The following is a 21,842-nucleotide window of genomic DNA, read 5'->3' as shown; positions in this document are numbered from 1 at the left end:
TAGGCATTTAATGTAAATATCCAGCTCAAGGATCTGTTACATGAACGTTTCCCCTTCACCTAAAAGCTTCAAATGTATATAATGATTTTGGGAGATTAGTGTTTAAAATCAGAATCTAACTTTCCACATCTTAAAACTTCATAAATTTCTGGAGCAGAAGTACAGCTAATTCAGGTGAAATCCAGTAACTTCATCCAGTAACCTCAGTCTGCAGGACAGAGGAGCTCTAGAAGAGCATTCTCTGCTTGAGAAAAGTCATCTTCAGCTGATGGCAGCCTCCAAGATACAGTTCATAATAAGACATTTTATTAAATAACTGCACTTTGCTTCTTCATTCAAAGAAAGAGTGACTTTCCTGCTGTACACATCTTCCTTCACCCTAACCGTAGGAAGTTTCTGGATGCAGGTGGTCTTATCAAATATGAGATGCATCAAAACAGCTTTATCTCATTGTCATTCAAGATACTAACTGCCAATTAACCCTCTCCTATTTTTTTTTTTATTAGCAGCATAAAAGGACCTGGTTGGATGGGAAAAGGAAGCATGAAAGAGCACCTAAAAAGCTGTGAGGCCATGACACCTAGGAGAGGAAAAGCAGTGTGAAATAGGTAACTATCCTACACCTACACCTAAACTCCCTTCTCTGCTAAGTTGTAAATGTCAAGGGCATCTTTGGACAAAGTAAGAAGAAGTTAAAATAGAAAAATCAAAGAAACAAACTCAAATGAGTTCATCTGTAGCTCATCAGCAGAGTGGAGAGAACTCCAGTCACAGACTTTGGGTAAAAAAGAAGCAAGTAGGATAAAAAAAGTCAATTCATTTGATGAAACATCTGTTGAAGTTTTACCACACATCTTACTTTGCCAAGCATCATGGCATTTTAGGATGTTCTTATGGTTATGTATTGAAATTATACATGAAAATACAAGCAAGAATCCAGCTTCTTATCCAGTCAAAAAGGGAGCTTTTAATACACGAGTTTCAAATTTACAACTCCCACATGGGTACAGAGTGACTGTGCTCCTCCTGTGTAGAAAACAACCTTTCACATCCCCAATATGGAGTGCTAATACATCCTCATCATAAAAGGAATCAATAAAAAATAATTTCAAATTCACTTCAAATTCAAATAAGTTCCAGCACTTCAATAGAATATGTCTGAAAGTCTCTCTGGTGGTTAAGTCTTTGTAATTCTCGCAAACTTTCCTCAATTTTGTTGAGTTCAGAGTAGAATCGTACCTAAAGGAGAAGAAAACACAGTTATTTTCATTAATTTTTAATTCTTTTCATACATTACTATACTGTGGAACAGTCTGTGATTTCAGATACTAAACCAAATATAAAGCCTTTGGAAACCAAAGTAAGAGAAGCAACTGCCATACTCAGGAAGGAGTATAGAGAGAACAACTTATTTGATTTACTACTTATTTTTTTGCTATCTGTCCTCACTTCTTAACACCAATACCCTAAAAGCAATAGTTATTTCAAAAGATATAACTTACTTGGGCTCTCACAAACTTATGCAGGCTTGAAAGCAATTCTTTTGCTTCTGGGAGCATCACCATAACTGTGAAGTGTGCATCAAGCAACAGGCACATCCAATCCATGATCTGAAAACAAATAGCACAGTTTGCTTTCTAAAACTTTAACTGCTAATGCAAAAACGTGTGGTTGTCCTATTTTAAGGCAGTATGTTTATTTTATGGTAGTAAAAAGTTACATCTGTCTTCAGGCAGGTTATATTAATAGACAATCCTTTGCAGAATGAATGCAGAACTCAGTTGATTTTGGGTATTTGCAGCTACTCACACAAAGTTACACAGCACAGAAACTGAAGGAAGTACAACTTTTAAACCAGCTTCTCACCTGATTTACAGTTGGAGAGTGTGTTCCAGGAAGAGTGGTATTAATTTTTTCACTGCACTTCATGTACAGGTAGTATAAGTACCTCAGAAACAGCTAAAATTAGAAGAATCAGAAATTTTTTAAAAGGAGAAACATGTAACAGACCAAGGAGTTTTGTCCTGCACACAGTAATACTCATAAGGAATTTTATTTTAAAGCAACATAGATACCTGTATAATACACATTAAAAATAATTTTTATGGTTGTCCTATACCATCTATAGCTTTATGTTTGAAAATTCTCAGCAATATTCTGCATAAAGTTACATTCAGGGTAATCATTCTTCCAGTGATTGTGTCAGTGCAATTTAATTCAGACACAGGCTCTACGTTTTCTAAAACAAGAAAATTACAAAAATTAATAGAAGTTCCACATAGATGTGGAAAAGCATGGCATTCATTAACATTAAATCTTATTAGGCATCTTAATTCCATTTTCATGCATTTGTTTGTGATTCAGACTCCAGGAACAGTGGCAAGTTTCTGATACACAACTGAAAAACTCCTCCCTGAAAAATAAGGGAGGTTAAACTTTAATTTTAACATACTTACAACAGCTTCCTTGGCTGGCAGGTTTTTCAGATGAGGCAAAAGAAATGTTTCACTGTAAGCTGAATGCAGAACAGCATTTCTGTGCAGTACAATTAAGGAAATAAAATTGCAGGAAAAAATACTAGTTGCTACCAACTGAGGTGAATTCTATTCTGAAGTATTTCTTTAGGTTCTTTGAGATAGGTCCTATCCCAGCTTTTGAATCTCCTTTATTTATATAATGGAATATATACAGCAACTGAAATATCACAGTACAATTAGCTGTAATGGTTCTCTTTACTGCAAATATGTAATTGGCTCATGTTTTCAACATACAAGTGTCCAAATCATTGATACTATTTTCTCTTCAATAGACAAATTTTTATTACAGTTTGCAGAAATATGAGTTTAAATTGGAATACACGACTTGTAAAAGTTAATTGATTCTATTTGTAATCTAAACAATTCTACTGAGTAAGAACTTTCTATCACAAGTTCTTCAGCTTCTCAGATGTTTTCAACAAGGACAGATGATGTTTTAGTAAGCACTATAAGCACTCACACCACATAAAATGCACTTTCCTTCACCAAAACAAAGGATACAACAGTGCTGCCTTCCGCAGCCCAACGGGGCAGAATTCACCCTCAGTTGCCAGAGGGGTTTTCTTTGGGATTTTGGTATCCAAGATGTTTTGTTCCAGCTCTGTACTGAAACCATTCTCTACAATTTCAGTCTTAACTTCTTTGTTGTTTAATTCAATATCAACGTAACAGATTACAGAGTCCAGATCCAGATCTATGTTTTTAAGATGGTTTTCATTCATGCTGTAAAAGAAAATTCCAGACATTTAATTACTAGCCTTAAAATCAGCAATGCTACCAACCCCACATTAATACACACTATGAACTCTTTGAGTCTTTCTATAAAAACCATATACTGAAATATAGTATGGCAGAATGGATAAAGGCCTTGAAAAAAACTGTTAATATTTTCTAATAATTTGGCCTGTATTATTAGACATTCTGTTGTGGGCTGATTTAAAGGTTCTAAGCTATTCAAGACACTTACTGCATTCTGACATTAGGGGACTGTTTCAGTCTGTAAGACAGTTACAATCTAAAGTTTCTAATAAAAAAAGAAACTTTTTTTCCTCTGGAAGCCATTCAGATACAGTGCCTACCTAAAACATCATCCTTTTAAGGATATAAAAACCACTGCTGCTGTAAACTTAAGAGGTGATTGTTCTTTTTTTTTTTTTTTTCTTTTTGGTGGGCTGCTTACCCCAAGTAAGCTCCCAATTAGATCTGTTGCAGAGGAAACAGCTGTAACAACATCAACAGAAAGCTGTGTGTGCCACTGTGTGCCTATCAACCCAACAGTGTTACCAAATGGCAAAAAAGCATTTTTATTTAATTACCAGTCTTTAGAATTAACATATGCAACACGTAGCTTATAAAAAGTTCAGTCTGCAACACTGCAACATACTCAGAATGAAAAAATCATGCACAGTCTTATTCTGTCACCTATAAAATTAAAGCCATTCTTGGAAACACTCAGCTTTTTATTAAGCAGCTTGCTTTGGTGAAGAAGGGAAAAAAAATTTATTCCAATTTACCTTAAAAACACTTTCAAGCAAGCATAAGTAATTTCTTCAGGAATATCTGGAAACCGTTGTAAGCAGAGCTGTAAGAGATACACATCTTTCTTCTCCAAAGCAACAGCCATTAAATCTGGACATAAACTGTAACAATATGAAAAGAATAGGCTGCACAGTTCACACCCACTGAAAAACATCCATCTGTCAAGTGTCAGTTTCATCAGAAAATAAGCATAAGCACCTTTGACAGTAAATGCTGATAATTCAAAAATGCTTTACAAAGAACGGAATTTCTACTTTTTAAAAAAAAACAAAACAAAAACATTTTTACAACTACTCCTTACAATTAAAAAAATTCAGAATCATCACCTGTAAGACAAGTCTTGGGTTTGGACTATCTCTAGCAGGAAATCTTTGGGGTAGTAATATGGATTAACTTTACATCTGTTTATAAGGGCAGTTACTACGTATCCAACGATGGCGTGTAAATCTGGCATCTGTGCTTTTGACATCAATTTTTTCAATTCATCTTCAAGTACAGATGGAGAAGCATCCTGAAAATTACAAATACCATGTAGCTTAGAAGTACAAGGCACAGATTTGAGACTTGTACTGTTACCAAGTAGAAACAGCCTTAATTCTGATATTCAAGCTAAAAAATTTTACATAAGAGCCCTCACCACTCTGCATTTTGGGAGTCTCTCTCAACCATGAAAGAGCCAAAGGAGGGTAACTGGTCACTGAATTTGGGTACAGTTTCTTTCAATAATTCACCTCTCAGTTCAGTGACATTGCCAAGGTGCCCAGCCATAACAGGCAAGTTCATAAAGGAAAAGGTGTGACTTGAAGCACCACAACAAGTTTTAGAAAGGAGCTAAACATCTTATTTATTTGCAGTGGAATTCCTAGCATTCTAACTTGCTAGATCTGAAATATCTTCAATGAAATTAAAGCCATAAATAAAAATCTAAAAAAAGCTTTAAAAAGGAGAGTTCAGGTGAAACATCCTCCCACCTTATCTTCTGTAAGAGAAAATTGTAATTTAAAAATGAACAAATTCATACAAGTTTTCAGAACTCTGCTATTATAAGCTCTGTATTGTATGGTTCTCAAACACACTCATATGACAAAACCTGAATTTCACCATGCCCAAATACTATTTTTGCACAAATACAGTAATATCCTCAAACTCACTCTTACGGCAGTTTTATATGTGCAAGAGGACATGGAAAAAGATAATAGCTTAAGAGAAAAGTAGAATTTTCTGAGTGTCTAAACCACTACTTTAGGATATTGGTTTACTTACTTTTAGTTTTAGTGCAAGCCGCCCAGCTTTAGACACACTGCTCCTTTTTGATCTTAACTATTAGAAAGAACAACAAAAAGTTCAGCTAAAAAATTGGTATATTTGAAGGATTTCGATCAAGGTAACTGTGGACTTCAGGCTCTAAGAACCTGCTGTGCAGATAACCATTACTAACCAAGTAATCCAATTCCAGAAACCAGTGCTAGAAACAATGAGTGAAAAGTGCAAAGTGAAAGTTCCTTCTGTGATTACACCTGAAAGTGAAGGGAGCAGCATGGGGAAGAGAAACAAACCAAACCCCTCACATACTCCTAATGCTAACTTACTGTCATTTTGGACTCAGGTTCTAGGGCTACAGGTTGCTGTGACTGAAGTGAAACCACCAGCTCTTCATCTCCCAGGGCATTCCAGTTTACAAATGAAGACAAATCTGGGAACACAAAAATGAAGCTATTAGAAGGTAACACTTCATGCCCAATTATTGAAGTATGAATATTGTATCAACTTTTTATACAAATAGGTATTTTCTCAAGTATAATCCAAGTCATTTTATGCCAAGAAAGTTTCTGGTTTTATCTCAGCAGTAAGTAATTTTATGACCCTTTTTGCATATTCTTTTTCCACTTAGCATCTCAGTGGAAGAGAAATACATTACTATACCATTTATTGTACTTGCAACATTTTACCAGTGCAATGCTAAATTAAAGACATTATGAGAGTACAATTTTAAACTAAATTTTATGAACTAAGCTTTGACATTGCTCCCTCTAATTACAAACTCTTTGAAAATGTATAGGAGACAGCACTCTATTTTGTTTTAAATATTTATAGCTAGCATTCCACTAATTTCAGTAATTCTAGGATCTGAATTACAGCCCAGGTAAAGCAAAGCCCCAATAAATTCAGATATTTGTGTGCTTTAGTGTTCTCAGGAACAATAAATTTAACAGCTAGGATCAGAATACAGTGTTAGGTTATTTCAAACTCTTTAGATTCAATTGATTTGAATTGACTGTATTAAAATAATTTTATTCAATTTCAGGAGTTTTCCTTTTATGAAATCTTTTCACTGTAATTATAAAAATTCTTACCAGGGGCTTGACTGTCCTTGAGCTTTCCCACAGCAGCTGCCAAGGATGATGTTTCACACTTGTACATAATTACTGTTAGCACTTTCCCATGAGTAAAAAAAAACTTTTCCTCATGACACCACAACTACAAAATATTAAAACATATCATTAATGAGATGATGAGCAGAGTGTTCCTGCACAACCTGATGTTTAACTCCTTACTACAAAATTCAATTACGAATCAGCAAACAGATTATTTTAATAATTTTGGTGGGTTTAACACTTTAGCAGACCTTCCTTAACTGTGGATTTTAAATAAAGAAGAAAGAAGTGTTAAGTATTTTCCAAGGATGTCTCAAAATACAGTGACAGCTACAAGGGACTGTGTTCCACTGGATAATGTGTTTTTAAATTCCCTCTTGTACAGTTTTATGACAAACTGTCATCACAAAATGGTTTCAGTTGGAAGGAGCCTTAAAGATCACTTAGTTCTAACCCTCCTGCATGAGCAGGAACTCCTTCCACTTCACCAGGCTGCTCAAAGCCCCATGTCAGCTGCTCTGTTTCACTACTTCATATTTATTAGGTGTCAGCTCACTTAGCATTAATTGATCCCATTTAGGCAGTCAATTGCAAATTGTCTGAATTAATAGACACTGGCTGGGTTTTCTGTTTAATTAACCACGTCATTCTCAGCCAATAATCAGAATACTGATTATCTAAGGAATTGTCATAAGCCACCTTTGTCCCACTAAATATTCTACAACATTTACTCATCAACTGGTCAACATTAATTTTGTTTCAGTGGTTGACATTCACTGCTCTTCCAGAAAGAAGCAGAACTCTGAAGTCTCTTCACTGCCAGCATCCCAAAAGTTTATGGACCACAAATTAACAATTCCTCTTACTTGTCCACTGGTTCCCAGGGGCAGGTGCTTTGAAGTTTGCAACGTCTGGAATTTTGTATTCCATATTGTTAGGCACTCTAGGGAAAATAAGACAGATGTTACAAACCCCAAAAGCTACAACGACTGCTTAGTTCTTTGCCTAAGGAAATCTCAGATCTTAAGACATCTTAATCTGTTTTTTCAAGTTACCTTTGGATTTTTTACCAGATGCATCCAGACTTCCTAACACTGCGATGTGATCTTTATCAAGAACAACGAAAGAAGTTCCTTTCAGAACACTTCCAGACACTGAAAGGTTTACTAGCAGTGACTTAGACAAAATTTGCTCTTCCTCTTCAGTGTTTTTCTGCAGAGGTATCAGAACCTTGTATACAGAGTCATTGGAATCTGTTAAAAAAAAGGTGATGATGATTTTATGATCTGTTTTCACGGAAAAACTATTTCATGAGATAAAGCAAGAGGACACCCAAAGAGAACAAAATCCAGTGAGTGCTGGAAGAAATAATACAGGATATTGAAAGGACATGTTATGATGCAAAGAAGCAAGATAAAAGTATAGCTTGCACAAGATCTGCAAGGTACAAATCAGAACATTTAGGAACTGTCAGTCTTTGAAGCCATTAAAACACCAGGAAGATTTAACTATTACTTCTACCACTAGCTGCTTTATAAAGTTTAAAGAGCTAAAAATAAACAGTAATTCATAAATACCAACACTGTATATCCTTTCATACCATTCTTTGCTTTATTATTATATCCTGTTAGAAAATATAACTTACACAAACACAGAAGTGTGATAGTTTGATTTTTGACATATGCTGTGAAACTCAGTGGCTTGGACAATTCCTGTTGTTCAAGCTTGTATTTGTGTAGACTCTTCATCTTAGGCTTCTGTATATAGACAAAAAAATCCCCATCCTACAACAAAACAGAAAATCACGTTTTCCTTTAATTTACACAAAGAAGACAAAAAAGAAATTCAGATATTAGTACTGCTTAACTCTCAATGTTAATCAAAAGTAGGAATTTGTTTTTTATAGGACATACAGCCTAATCCAGAGCAGTCTGCAGACTCAAGCATGTAAAGGAAACTCTAGTCTGATGCAACTAATTGAGCAAGCATCTAAATAGATAGATTCATGTGTAATTTTTTAAAGCCTAAGTCCATTACATGAGTTCTTCACAACAAGCAAGTGTTGAGGGCAATGAAGAGTCACATAATCATCTGCATTTAATCTTAATTGTTCTCTGAAGTTCTAAGAATCAGTCCTGAAAGCAACACAGCTTCAATCAAACTGCTGTACCAGAAACAATACACATACAAAATACTGGTTAAATAAAGATAATGATTTCATTAAAAGTTCTTAAAATCCAATTAAACAGATGGAACATTTTAGAAAATGCACTTACATTTGCTGCTATGAAAGTTTTTTAAAAAAAGGATTCAACTTACTTTCTCAGTAGCAAAAATTAAGACAGGTTGTTGACCTTCCATAAAAGCTTCACTCCACCTAAAACCAGAAAGCTGAATGAATGTCTTCTACATTCTAGGATTATACCTAAAGGCTTATCATTAATCCTTAAAAGCAGCCTCTTATTTTCAGGATATTTGCCTAAATAATTTTAAGATTTTAACAACAATGTGTTGGGAAAAGAAACACCCAATCCCAAGATTGCAGCCTTCAGATTTCTCCCTTAGCCCCTCAAAAAAGGGAACAACTTCAGTCATGGTCAATCCCTCAGAACAAGAAGGAAGCTTCATAAAGTTGTATCACTTACTGGATGACTTCATCTGAGATAACATTTTCAATTTCTTGCTGAGGGGCTTCCAAAAGGACATCTAAAGTTCGAGCACCCCCTCCTTTGAAAAGTACCACTGGCCCTCCATTGGGTAGGGAATGTATTCTGTATACATCAGCTGAAAGCTACACAGGAAAAAAAATAATTTTATGTTCTTCAGCATATTACCTTAAAAATAAAGTTTTGTGACCTTTTCAAGTTATTTCTTGAAATGAGTAACAATGATGAACCTGCACAATTCCTAATAACATACACCTAGTTGCTGCTGATTTTCTGTAATGCTATGAGTAATGCAAATCACTGCCCATCAAAAGCCAGAAAAGGTTACAAATGACCATCACAATTCTGACTCACATCAGAAAAAAAACATAAGGAGTTCAAACAACTGCTACATAGCATAACAACAAGCACTGTTGAAGACATCTGCCAGCAGAACAGAAAAATCTATCTCTGAACATAATTCACCACCTTTAAAGAAAGTCCTCTGAAACTATGGGCTTGGAATATCAATAATTTGATGAGTAAAATATTGATGATCAAGTTTCTCAATCCAAGTGGATTCCTTACAATATTCCACAACACCATGAAGAACAAATTTAGACAATGGTCAGCTAAAATATTACATTAGCAGTACCATGAAAATGAGCATCTCTTCCCTCCATCAGGACTTAACATAAAAATCAACATCTGTAAGAGACTTACCGTTGCTTTAAATACTTTGTCCAAGTTAATATCTTTGTTCTTCCATATTCTTAAAACCTTTAAGAGAAGAATTGATTTTTCAGCACCATAAAAAAGTAATATATGGACTTCTCAGCATGCAAAATATCAGCAATTGCACATCAAACCAAGCTCTGAAATCTTGGATTGGAAAGAAAGGATAGGAAAAAGCAAAATTAAGGAAGAAGACAGAGCAGAATTCTAAATGAAAGTAGATGAAAGTGATGGAGACAGATTAAGATCCAGGTGGGCCTGATGGAGAAGAGAATGGTTCAAAGAACAAGAAAAGGTATTTCATCAACAATAAAAATCCAAAGGTTCACCATGTGCTGAGCAAACACAGCATGAACACAAACAGGAAATGCTGAACAGTAGAATTTGAGAACAAAGTCACAGGTATGAACTCTTTCACCCATTCTGGTACAAAAATGGTGCAGTTTTAAGTGTCCACCAGTCTGCAGCAAGAGCAACAGCTTATCCTCAGAAAATGCTCATGGCATTCTTCACTGAGAACACTTCAGTTTTTAAGAGGCCACTGAATAATTCCTGCTCAACACAGATGATCTTCTCATCACTAACAAGAGCAGCCAAACCACACACCCCTCTCCTCTCACAGAGCAGGGGTGACCTGAGCTGCAGTAGAGAGCCCTGTGCATTTTTATTAACAAAACAAATCTAGCAGCACCAATTTCTTCCCCACCTGCATTCACTCAGAAGACTCACTACATCTTTTTCTCCTTCAAGAAAAGATAAAGGACTCACCCTGTCATCATGAACAGCTATGTATTCACAAGTTTCAAAGTTGCAGACAACTGGACACGTGAGAATCTGCCCATGTTTGACAGACCAACAACCCAGTGGCTTCTGATCTGAAACCTAGAAAGGCCAAAAGAAAAAGACTGTGATGAAAATATACCCTGGCTTACTTTGGGGATTTCTCTCACAAGAGAAAGGAGATGCAAGGCAGCCACATCTGTTTTGAACAGGAATATTAAAACTGCTACATTCAGAACTTGTGCTTGAGCCTTGCTGTTTGTGAGTTTAAGGCTAAAAATTTCAGAATCAAGTGAAAGAACTCTACGTTAATTATCAGCTATTTCTTTTCACATAAGAAATATCTTTGACCTGCAACTGTCGGGTGGGCTTGTGCCCTGGAACAGGTTGATGCATGGCTTTTCCAAAGTGAGGATATTATTTTCAATAATTAGTGTAAGCCACTTTTACTGACACAGACACAGAACCACTCTTTTTATCTTCCTATTACAGTGCAGTTATTGAGACCAAGAGTGACAAATTTTCCTGTCTAAGCTCGTGTTATGTGTGATTTACATTTGGCTGCTCTGATTACCCCCTCTCCTCAGCCGGGATCTACATTCTTTGACCACTTTTACCACTTTTACCACCATATTTATGTTCTTGTCGTGGCAAGTGGGACCAAGTAACCCTAAGGAGGCTGTACCATGAATCCAGCAACACAAAATCCCCAGCCCTGTGAATACGAAAGCCAATTAAAGAGATAAACCCAGGTATTTTCAGGAGATCATAATAAGGAGCTTTAGGAAATTTCTGCATACATTAAAAGACACCGGAACACGCTTTAAGTTTCAAGAGCTGCAAACTAAAAACTTTTCATTCTTCAGCCAACAGGAAGGCAGCTGGCACAAAACTGGCACCTGGCACAAAACTGGCAGCTGGATAAGACGCAAGGAGCCTCCTAACCGGACACCCAGCTCGCTGGCAGAACGCAGGTGAGCGGGACCGGACCGGGCCGGGGCCCCACTGCCCGAAACCGGGGCCGGGCCAGAGGCGCCCGGGCCGTCGCTGCCTCCACCCCCGGGATGGCGGCCGGCAGGGAGCGGACACACGCGGGCAGGGGACCCAGTGACAGGCGGGTGTACCGAGGACCTGGTGAGAGGTGGGTGCCCCGGGGACGCGGTGACAACCGGGCACGGCCCCCCCCGGACAGTCCGCCCGGGGCAAGAGGGAGAGAGCGGCCCCGAGGGGCTGCGCGGAGACCCTCCCGGAGGCGGAGCGTCGGGGAAAGGTGAGTGCGGTTACCTTGAAGAGCGTGGCCGTCCTGCCGCGGTCGGTGAGGAGGACGTGGTCGGGGTCCGGACCCGGTTCTAGAGCCAGGAGGCCGCCGCCGAGCCCGACCCCGCCGCTGGGACCCAACCCGCAGAGCGTGAAGCTCTCGCACAGCGCCGCCATCTTGCGGAGCCGCCCCCTCACGCGAGAGCGGCGCGGCGGGCAGGGGGACACGTGACCCGGAGTAGGGGGGGCGCTGTCACTGCGCGTGCGCACCTGCCCGGAGCGGCGGAAAGAGACGAAGGCGCTCGGGAGCTTCCGGGATGAGCGGAGTTGCCGTGTCGGGGGAGAGAGGGGGTAGCTTCATGTCGCGACTTGTTGCGCTGCTATCGTGTGGCCGTGAGCTGCCACATCGCGGCTGCCGGCCCTGCCCCTTCCCCTAAGGGTTGGGGAGGCTCTGCCCGCGCGCCTTGGCAAAAGGCGTAAAAATTCGACGCGTTGCGAATGTTTTAAGTCAAATAAACGGGGAACAGCGATCGCGGAGCGCGACATCCACAGGAATTCAGGGTTGCCTTGATTCAGCTGTTCCCAGTGTGCTTCGTATTCATCGCAGCATTTCCGACACAGCTGGTCCTGTGGGTGCTCAGGTGCTGGGTGGGGAGGTGTCACCTGGGCGCAGGTGTCACCGAGGGGCGGGAGCATTTCTGTACCGGATCCGCGGGTCCCCTGTGTCTGATGCTGGAAAAGCTTTATCCCTGGGGAGCATGGATCCCTCTGCTTAAAGAACCTCGCATTGCCCATGTGAAATTTCTGTTCACCCCCATGTGACATTTCTGCTCACTAAAATGAAGCCTTGCAGGCAAGGCTGGAGCATCCTTACCTTCCGAGAGGGCTGGAGTGGTCTCAGGCTGCAGAACCCCGCTTAAAGGATTAAATTCTCTACTGGAAAACCTCCCCGTCAGTGGTCATTTACAAATGAAAGGGCTAAACACCAGGTTGATGGGCACAAAATCTTTAGAAAGCCGGGGCACAACAAAACCTAGTGGTGTTGTAAGTGGTTATACACTTACAAAGCTTATAAAGCTAATACATAGCTAATAACGCTAATATAAAGCTAATATAAAGCTAATTCTTCCTGCTTTGTAATTTAGAGGAAGTGACTTGCAGAACTGGGGGTAGAAATGTGAATTTCTAGAGAAGACCTCGATAAAGAAAACAGCCACAACTGTAAAGAATAATTGTTGGTAGTTTATTTACAACAAAATGCCAGGAGAAATACAATATTAAAAATAATAAATAACTTGGAAAAATCAGAAACTAAGTGATACAAATGAGAAATATGACATTCAGATTATCTTGCTGAGCCTTGCATTATTTAACACACAAAGCATTTCCTAACTTGGTCCTTCTTTGAGGGCAGTGATGTATTGCCTAATGTAGCCATCATTGCTCTAAAGAAAAGAATTATTGGACATTCAGAATCACATAAAATTCTCTCAGAAATGAAATAAAACCAATGGAACCTGTTTTAGTGACACCACAAAACTACAGGAGATTGTAATCCAAATGACCATGCTGTTCATTGAAAGCAAAACATAGTTAGACTTATTTAGCAGTTTCAACTTACACATATAAAACCAAGTCCAAACAATGGAAACAGAAAAGCTGCTATTGACAAGATCATGAATTCTCTCTTACTGCACTCACTAGTTCATAAAAAGCAGATACATTTGGCCTATTTCAAAGGACAGCACATTGGTTTGAAGTTATAGTGCAGCAAGCTTCAAAGCAGTTTTAACAAACTGTAGCAGTCTTGTTACAAACTAAAATTCAAGGAACCAATATTTCCATTTCAAAATCTCTACAGCAGCAATTAATGCAAATTGGCTACTAGATGTCACAAAATCACCTTCCAGAATAATTAAAAAAAAAAAAAAAAAAAAAAAAAAAGCCAAGGAATAAGGTCAAATAATTTCTTTCCATAGGATTTATCCAGTCATTTACAAAATTAATCATTACATTCATAAGAAATTCCATTAAGTATGTGTTTCAGGAATGTGCTGCTCCTTATATTCTTTATGGTTACCTCCTTTTTAGAAATTTATTAGATCTCCCCTTCTAAAGACTGCAGTGAATTGCCAGTTAATTTCTAATGCCTGTTCTACATGAAATACATAAAAGTAGGAGCAAAGCTGGGAGGAGGTTTTAACAGAAACCCAAACAAACCAATCATGTTATTTTGCTCTGAACAGTGTTCTCCTTGGTGAAAAATTCCTTGTCAAGGCCTAGCAGAGCTGTATCATGGAATTCCTCAGTCCTGGCAGAGAACAGGAATGTGGCTCTTGGGCCTGTTCAGCTCTGCTGTGTGGCACCATGCTCTAAAGATAACTTATTTTTGCCCAAGAAGAGAAGAAACCTGCAAAATGCTCTCTATTTTTCTCCCAGGAAATATGTTTGATAATACAACAGAAAGCACTGTAGCAAAATCAGGAACAAAAACACCTCTGTTGCCTCAAGATGTTGCCCTGAAGTATCCAGACCTTCCTTTTTCATTTAGTTTTGTGTGGGTTTGTGTGTTTGCTGGGAATAATAAAAAGTTATCCCACCTTAAACCAAGAACCAAACAAACCCCAACCAAGCAGAAAGAGACACTTGAAGGTTGTACTGACCAAGTGGGTAATGACTGGTGGGGAAAGAAAAAAAAATAACAAACCACAGCAGAGGTTACTTAGGCAACAAAAAGCCATTTTTTATCCAAAGTAATGAAACATCAGAGAGGCAGCAGAGCTGATCGTGACCCTTCTTGTGGCCAACCAGGAATCCAGGCTGTTGGGTCAGGAAATCTGGTACTGGTCCAGCACTGCTCACTGGAAGGGCCACATGCAGAGGGAGAACAGCACCAAGCACTCTCTCATTTTTATCCTGCCATAATCAGTGTCTTTCTCCTACATCTCTGTCATGCAGCTACTAAGATGTGTCCTCTTCAAGGATGTAAATAATTTTCATCCATGCTTTGTCTCCAAACCTACTGATTTTGATAACCAATGTATCAATGTATTTGATAACCCCCACGTGGGGTTGGAAATCACTCAGTTGGATGATAAGGTAGTGACTGCTTTGCTCTAATAATCCCTGTCAAACCCAGATGCCATATATAAAACCAGTAACAGCTAAGCACGTGGGCATTAGGAATTGAGCTGAACACATTTTTTTCTTTGACAAAGCAAAAATTCATTGAAAAAAAGACTTTCAGGTGGAGCAGACTTAAACCATTGACCTACAGAGGTCAAATTCAGGAAATGAAAAAAAACAACAAACCAATGCTTTACGTTTTCAAAGGTTTCCCTTCCCTGCCAAGGTGCCAGTCTTGCTGCTAAAGTAACAACAACAAAAAGATTAGACTTGTTATAATAATGGATACTTAATCTGCACACTGTTTAAGCTGAAATCATAGCCTAATACAGGAACGTTTGGTTTGCATCATTACAGCAGCTTCTTTTTAAACAAAAAAAAAGAAAAAAAATCACCACTCAGTTTACTAATCACACAGAATTACAAGTTCTGAGAAGCAAAGGAAAACCTGAACAGTCAGTGGGTGAATGCATCAAGTCAGACCACAGCTAACCTACCAAGAGCTCCCAGGTTTTGCTAGCTACAGGATTTCAACTATCAAACAAATATACACTTGTTTTCAGTGCAGGCTGGCAGTGGAATTACCTCTCCTGCTACTAAAACTACCCTATAAATATTACACATTCAGCATCACTTCTACTGCATCTACAGCCATTGAGAAGTTCAGTGCACACAAGCCAGTCAAATCACAACATTGTGCTGAGAAGATGGCACAGATGTCCTGTCCTGGTAAAAGGCCATTCCCAAACTGGTTGTTCAAAATTCAATGATAATTCAGCTCTGGAGACTCTTTTTTTGTTTTTTTCATCCATGTACCATGTCCCGGGTGGCACAAAGTGTCATCCATTTTGATCATATGATTCAGGTAATAGCTGTCATTCACTGGGAATTTAACAGTGCCTTATTTCATGTCTACTACAGCTACCAATAGAGACAGCTCCTGACAGCATTAATTAAATAGCAGTTTGTATGAAAGAGAAAAAAGTGCCCCAAATAGGGGTCAGCAGGGAAAGTTTCTCACTGAGCTCACATTTTGAGAAGGAAGGCACCACCTCTGCCATTTGTTTATCTCCTCCTTCCACAATCTACACTTCCCTACCAGGAAAAATCCTTTCCCACACTTTAATTCCTGAGACTGAAGAGGGATTTTGCAGGCAGACCAGGAAGAGCACTTCTGTTTCCTCAAGGTCACCCTGCAGAGGACTGAGCAGCCCCATCAATCATTTGTTTTTAAAGTTATTGAATCTCTTCACCCCTTCCCTGGGTGCCTGCAATCAGCTTTCTGTTAGCAGAGATTGTGCTGCTGAGGAAAGATGCAAGGCAGGAAAGAAAAAGGAGTCTCATATTTTCTTTCCTTTACATTCAAGGTCTTACAGCATAACTACCACTCTTCTTCCAGTGAGGACAAGACTGGCTTCATTGGTTTTGCTGCTCTACTGGCTCAATTTAGCTGCTTTTTTTCAATCTTACACACAGAACACTATATGAACACCAATACAGACTGAAGAGATCATAAAAGGACAGGGGAGAGCTATTAAAATACATTATTTACAAGAAATAGGTGGTTTCTTTTATAAATTCTGTGCAAGATAGAAATAGTTCAATGGCCTCAAAGTCAATATCATTAATTACAACTGGGGCTTCAATACAGCAATATTTTAGGTTTGAAAAGTTTTGTGTTTGTTAGCTAGGCCCCAAATCCTGAGTCATATTAAGCAAAATGTGAATCTGAGTGACTGCTGTTGGTGTTTAAGTACAATGAGTTACAGGTCAAATGTTTGTGAATACACAGGAGAAGACTGAGAGTAGAAAGGATTTTAAAATGAGCTATGAAAAGAAGAAAATTGGAGGGGTTTGTTCCTTTTGACCCTGCATTCTAGTTGGCACTAATTTGCCTCAGAAGTCCTTGGCAGCTTTACTAAATATCTACTCCTAATTATAAATGCAATGACCTAGATGAGGATCTGTAGGTAGAAGACTGCTAGAGAAATGTTGATTTTCTTTTATAGGATTCCCCTCAGACTATTTCATTGTATGTCAGATGCACCATATGGCTTGAAACACTACTTTAGGAATATATAAACTATGTTCTCTTGCATGCAATTCTCTGAAAGTTTTAAGGAACAAGTCTGAGGAAAGAAGCAATCTTTCCACACCAGTAAGATTAATTTAAGAAAAAAACAAACCAAAACAAAACCAACCAACAAACCACCATGACCTTTGTAGAAACTGAGTTAAGTCACTCTTGCTGTGGTAGACATGGCTTATCAGGAGGAAACATGCTGGGTTAATTAAAGGGTTTTTTTAGCTGGATCTGGAAGAGTGAGAGTTTCTGGAGCAGACTTTTTCCGAGGCCGGTCTTTGGGAACTGTTAGGAATTCAGGAGCATCTGTGGAGAGAGGAGTTGATGGAGCACTAGACGGAGCACTGCGGGTTGAGGGAGGCATGGAAATGTTAGAGATAGATATTGCAGGTGGGAAAACCCCAATCTTCCTGTTGGTAGCTTCCTGAGTTGCTCGTTCAAACTCTCGGACTTCATCCATTGTCATGTCTTCAAGGAGAATGAAAGAAAGATAAAAGCATAAGAATAATTTCAACTGCTCATTTCCTTCACTCAGTTCAACTACTTCCATCCAAAGGCTAACTCAGGGAATGACTGCTTATCCTGCATGTCATTAAGTGATTCTCCACATGGATGCTTTCTTACTGGAATGCAGTGGGTGGAGTACAAGAAATGGCACGTGGAAAGAAAATGAAGTTAACTCCATTAATCACATCAGAATGGTTCTTTTTCTACCTGGATCTGGAGTGAAGAATGCTACCCCTGTTATTGCTGGAAAAATCAAACTATTTCATGGGCAAGCAAGGAATACCTTTAGATACACAGCAAGAAGAATTCTTCAGCATGGCTGAAGTAGTTGTTTTTTTCTCTCCCTCATCAAAATTATGAGCATGAACAAGTAAAGCACTGTCCTTGGTTTGTTTGACTTCTGTAATTATCAAGAGATGAAAAATTCTCTCCCTCCCCATGCAAAGCTTCTGCTGACTTCTAGTTGTAGCTGTGCACACATAACTGAAGTTGTTCTGCTTTTCTACCAATAAAACCTAAAGAATTCCCTCTCACTTGACAAAGCCACAACACCCTTTCCAACTTTTCCATCCAGAACCTGTATTTAAACATTGGTGTCCCACTGACAATCTCACCTGCAAACTGCCTGCAAAACAGAGGCAAAATGAGAGGTCAGAACCACTTTGCAATGAGAAATCAGATTTAAAAGAAATCAGAAATCAGATTTAAAAGCAGTGAGAGGCTCCCCACGCAGGTGACAAATGTGTCACGGCGCTGTGCACAGCCACAAGAGGGCAGAGCGATCCCAGCGTAGATCTGCTCTGAGCTGAGCCCTCCAAAACTTTCCCGATAAAAACCCAAACGAACCCCAAACTGCTACAAACAGGAAATCTCCGTGTCTGCATTGCCTGCGAGATGTCCACTGACCCAACTTAAATTTGGAAGCTCAAAATATTTCACTAAACCATTTATAGTAGGGTCTTGGAACTCTGAAAGCTCAAAAAAACCCCAGAAATGAAGCCACTAGAATTTTAATAAATATAAAATCCTCACACTTTTGCATGCCTGAGACACAGGACTGGCAATGGTGCTTGCCATATATGTGACAAAATCCTGCACTTTCAGTACATTGATACTTTTTAATACTACCCAGCTGCTTGCATCTGGAGCCTTGGCTGCAAATGTTATGCAGAAGCAGTTTTTTCTTGTATTACAACATCATCTTAAACAAAAAGCATCCATCCTGCCAGCTGCCTTCTCCCTTCCCTGCAGATGACATTCCAGGGACCTTTTCAGCACACATTGCTGTGCAGTGTTAGGAGAGAGGAGGCCTGAGCCATCTGAGATTAAGTGGTGGAAGGAAACAGATGGCACTGTACCTGCTTCCATTGGTGACAGATTTGAACCTGTTTTGCTGATTTACATTTTTGTTTCACCCTGTAACTGTGTGTGTGGTGTTTCTGAACTCAAAGGATTTAAAAGCACCCTGACATCAAAGGGAGCCCAGGCTTTCATTTCAGCTTTTTTCAACACAGGACTTCTGTTCAACTTGAAACAAAAGTTGTTGTGGATAAATGAAAGTGAAAGAGGGTGAGATTTCTCAATTTACTGACTTTTTAGGTGAAAACTGATAAAAGTCTTGCTAAGTGGTAACCTCCAAGACTGTTAACTTTAATTTCACACATTAAATACTTAACTGTTCTTCAGCTGACTTTGGCTTTTTAGCTTACTCTTTAAATTCACTTCTGTTCTCATGCACACTCAAGTAAAACAAGTCCTTACTTTGAGCTAAAATGGCTCAGGCTCTTTTTTTCTTTTTTTTTTTCCCATTAACTACAAAATCTGTGCTGACCTCACTGGCAATTTTGCCACATGGGAACTGTGGATGGGTGACTTCATTCAAAGCCAAATCCTGAAGAGCAGAACCACAGTCAGAAATTATTCTCAATTTACTGCTCAGCTAAGGAGTGACCTTGATGTCAATGGAGCTGCAGCATTATAAACACAAAAAAACACCTTCCTGGTGATTACTCAGACAATATCTTCTCAGGTTGGTGACAATTCTTACTAAGAACAAAAACCTCAAGGCTCAGCCCTCCAGGCCTTGCCCCACACTTACTACATGAGTAAAACCATCACGGAGTTCTGCAGCACAGTTGGTAGAAATTGAGGAATAATTACATTTCAAAAGCAAATACCATTGCATCTGGTCTATTTGCAGAGAGTAATAACTTCTAATTTTAGGTCTCTAATTGAGGTGCCCAAGCTAGGAACTTAAATACTTCATGAAGTTTCCAGAATCTGAATGAAAGAACCTACTCAGAAAGCTGCCCTTCTCCACAAGCTGCTGTTGTGTATCTCAGGAAATACTTCTTACCTTGTTGGTAGCTAATCAATGGCAACATTAAAATCAGTTTAAAACCAGCAAATTATTCATTAGCTTTTTTTTTTCCTGGTGTAGCAATTTTATCAGTCCCACAGAAATTTTCCACTCCCCATGTTCCTGGCTTTTTGACTCAAACATGCTGAACTCTTGCATTTTTAACTATTCATATACTAGAAAGCAAAGCTGCTATTTCACTTATGCATCTAACTGAAAGCTGAGAATTCTGTTTTTCTGGAAGACAAAGAGTTGTATATGAACCCAACCCCACCCTTTCTTAACTCAGTGTCAGTCTACAGTGCAAACAAAAGGCAGGATTGCACTTCATGGAGAAAGATTCTGTTTCTCCTGAAGCAAAACCTCCCCAAAATTCCACCAACTGCTCAGCAAGATCAGTTTGTTTCTCTTCTCTGCTCTGTGCAGGTATATTAGGTAAGGATGGGCAATATGTTTTAAAAGTTGACATACACTTGCTTTGGCATGGCTCTCTATTTCATCCACAGAAGATGAATGTTGGTTGCAAACTTTAATGTTGGTTTTTTCATGCATATTTTTCTCGTATTCTCGAACATCATCCATAGTCATATCTGTAAAAAGTTCAAAATTGTTGGCATTTTCCATTGATTCAGTGCAAACTTAAGTGGTTTTTTTTTTTTTTTTAAGAAGAAGGTTCTAGGAATACATAGTCTTTTCAGCAGAAGCCAAAAAAAGGATTTTAAACAAAGCGTGGAGCAACTAGCTTTATGAAAATTGCCTCATAAAGGTAGTTTTATCAGCCAAGGGAGGTGCAAGGAGGTTAAGTCAAAGGGAGTCAGAGAACAGGAAGGAGTGGAAATTGTTCAGGAGTACTGAGTCACATCAGGTAGGCAAAAAGTGTTGAAGTGCAGGCCTTGGCAAAGGCCAGGATCTTCTAAAAAGGTTTTAAAGAAGGTTTTAGAAGATGCCTTGGAATAAAGGATAGACAGAGAAATATTATAAACATTTACTTACCTTCCTATGCACGTTCAAAAAGATTTTATATTATCTGTGCATAGTACAACTCTTAACCATTAAACATTCTTACTGCTAGAGCACACAGCACCTTAGATTCCAGAAACTAACACTTAATTATAGCAGTGAGTTAACAGTGAAGAGGTTGTTTTGTAGCCTCAAGCAATGCAATGAATTTTAAGAATTAGAAATATTCTACTAATCAGGCAGATTCTACCTGTAGGATGATTTCTCACTGCCTAGGCACGCCTCACCTTGTTAAACTGGTGCCTGATCTGTTAGGGGCTTGTTGTGTAACTCCAAGCAATTACCACAGATTTTGAAAACATTTGTCATCTACCACACTTCCAGTAAAAACATAAAGAATCCAATTAAGTGATTTATGACCACCCTGTTCTGAGTATCACCACGCTTTCAATAAATCTACCTGAGACAAGAGAACCTGAAGGCTGTCAGAATTTTGATTTATCCAACAGCTTTGTAACTTCAGGGTTTTACACAAATAGCCATCAACTTTTTACTCAGAAAATCTCCAACAGCATTTCATTAGCACAGTATCCTCGGGAATGTGTAACCCTCCTGGTAATGTACACTGGGGTTTTGGTTTTGTTTTTTAGGTTTACTGTGTGCCACTTGGATTTGCAAATTCTTGCATCAGGCCCCTCCCTGTGTGATGTGAGGCTCTTGCTGCACTGTACAAAACATCTTAAGGAATGATATAACTTCAGCTGTGTGTCAGAGTGTGCTATTTCATCAATCAAACAGAAATGCAGTCTAAAATTTGGATGAAAAGGAAACAGAGAATACCACTGCTCATACTCTTTTAGTCTTTCCCTTTTATAATTATCTGGAATGCAAAACAAGCTCATAAGCCATGTCAGTAACATGCTAAGGATGAATTTTGCC

At 38.8% G+C, this 21,842-nt stretch overlaps 2 protein-coding genes across 5 annotated transcripts in view; both read right to left on the bottom strand.

Moving 5' to 3' along the window:
* Positions 1-941: 941 nt before the first annotated feature.
* On the bottom strand, positions 942-12,090 carry NOL11 (nucleolar protein 11). The gene is made up of 18 exons (XM_071764187.1): positions 11,896-12,090; positions 10,600-10,713; positions 9,820-9,876; positions 9,097-9,242; positions 8,771-8,828; positions 8,097-8,235; positions 7,507-7,704; positions 7,318-7,394; positions 6,431-6,554; positions 5,666-5,769; positions 5,340-5,396; positions 4,403-4,587; positions 4,052-4,177; positions 3,039-3,260; positions 2,457-2,535; positions 1,867-1,959; positions 1,503-1,610; positions 942-1,239 (listed from the first exon to the last, which is right to left on the bottom strand). Exons 1-18 carry the CDS (start codon positions 12,043-12,045, stop codon positions 1,126-1,128), a joined length of 2,151 nt encoding a protein of 716 aa, XP_071620288.1. The 5' UTR covers positions 12,046-12,090; the 3' UTR covers positions 942-1,125.
* A 1,000-nt stretch (positions 12,091-13,090) lies between these two features.
* Positions 13,091-21,842, bottom strand: part of PITPNC1 (phosphatidylinositol transfer protein cytoplasmic 1) — a 78,180-nt gene continuing 69,428 nt past the window's right edge. For 3 of the 4 annotated variants that reach the window (XM_071763873.1, XM_071763875.1, XM_071763874.1), the window contains one exon: positions 13,091-17,545. In XM_071763873.1, the coding sequence (XP_071619974.1) occupies positions 17,286-17,545 (260 nt within the window). In that variant the 3' untranslated portion in view covers positions 13,091-17,285. Of the gene's footprint in view, positions 17,546-20,414; positions 20,534-21,842 lie in introns of all 4 variants that reach the window. The other variant, XM_071763876.1, reaches the window with a different exon arrangement.

The sequence above is a fragment of the Heliangelus exortis genome, chromosome 20 (genome assembly GCF_036169615.1).
Source record: "Heliangelus exortis chromosome 20, bHelExo1.hap1, whole genome shotgun sequence".
Classification (NCBI taxonomy): Eukaryota; Metazoa; Chordata; class Aves; order Apodiformes; family Trochilidae; genus Heliangelus; species Heliangelus exortis.
This window is presented reverse-complemented; position numbering and strand designations above follow the sequence as displayed.

Coding starts and splice junctions, on each gene's coding strand:
- NOL11 (XM_071764187.1), bottom strand. CDS start 12,045: ATGGCGGCGCTGTGCGAGAGCTTCACGCTCTGCGGGTTGGGTCCCAGC. Junction 8,236..8,770: donor TAATTTTTGCTACTGAGAAA/GTAAGTTGAATC, acceptor GTTTTGTTGTAG/GATGGGGATTTTTTTGTCTA. Junction 4,178..4,402: donor ACCCAAGACTTGTCTTACAG/GTGATGATTCTG, acceptor ATATTGTTACAG/TTTATGTCCAGATTTAATGG.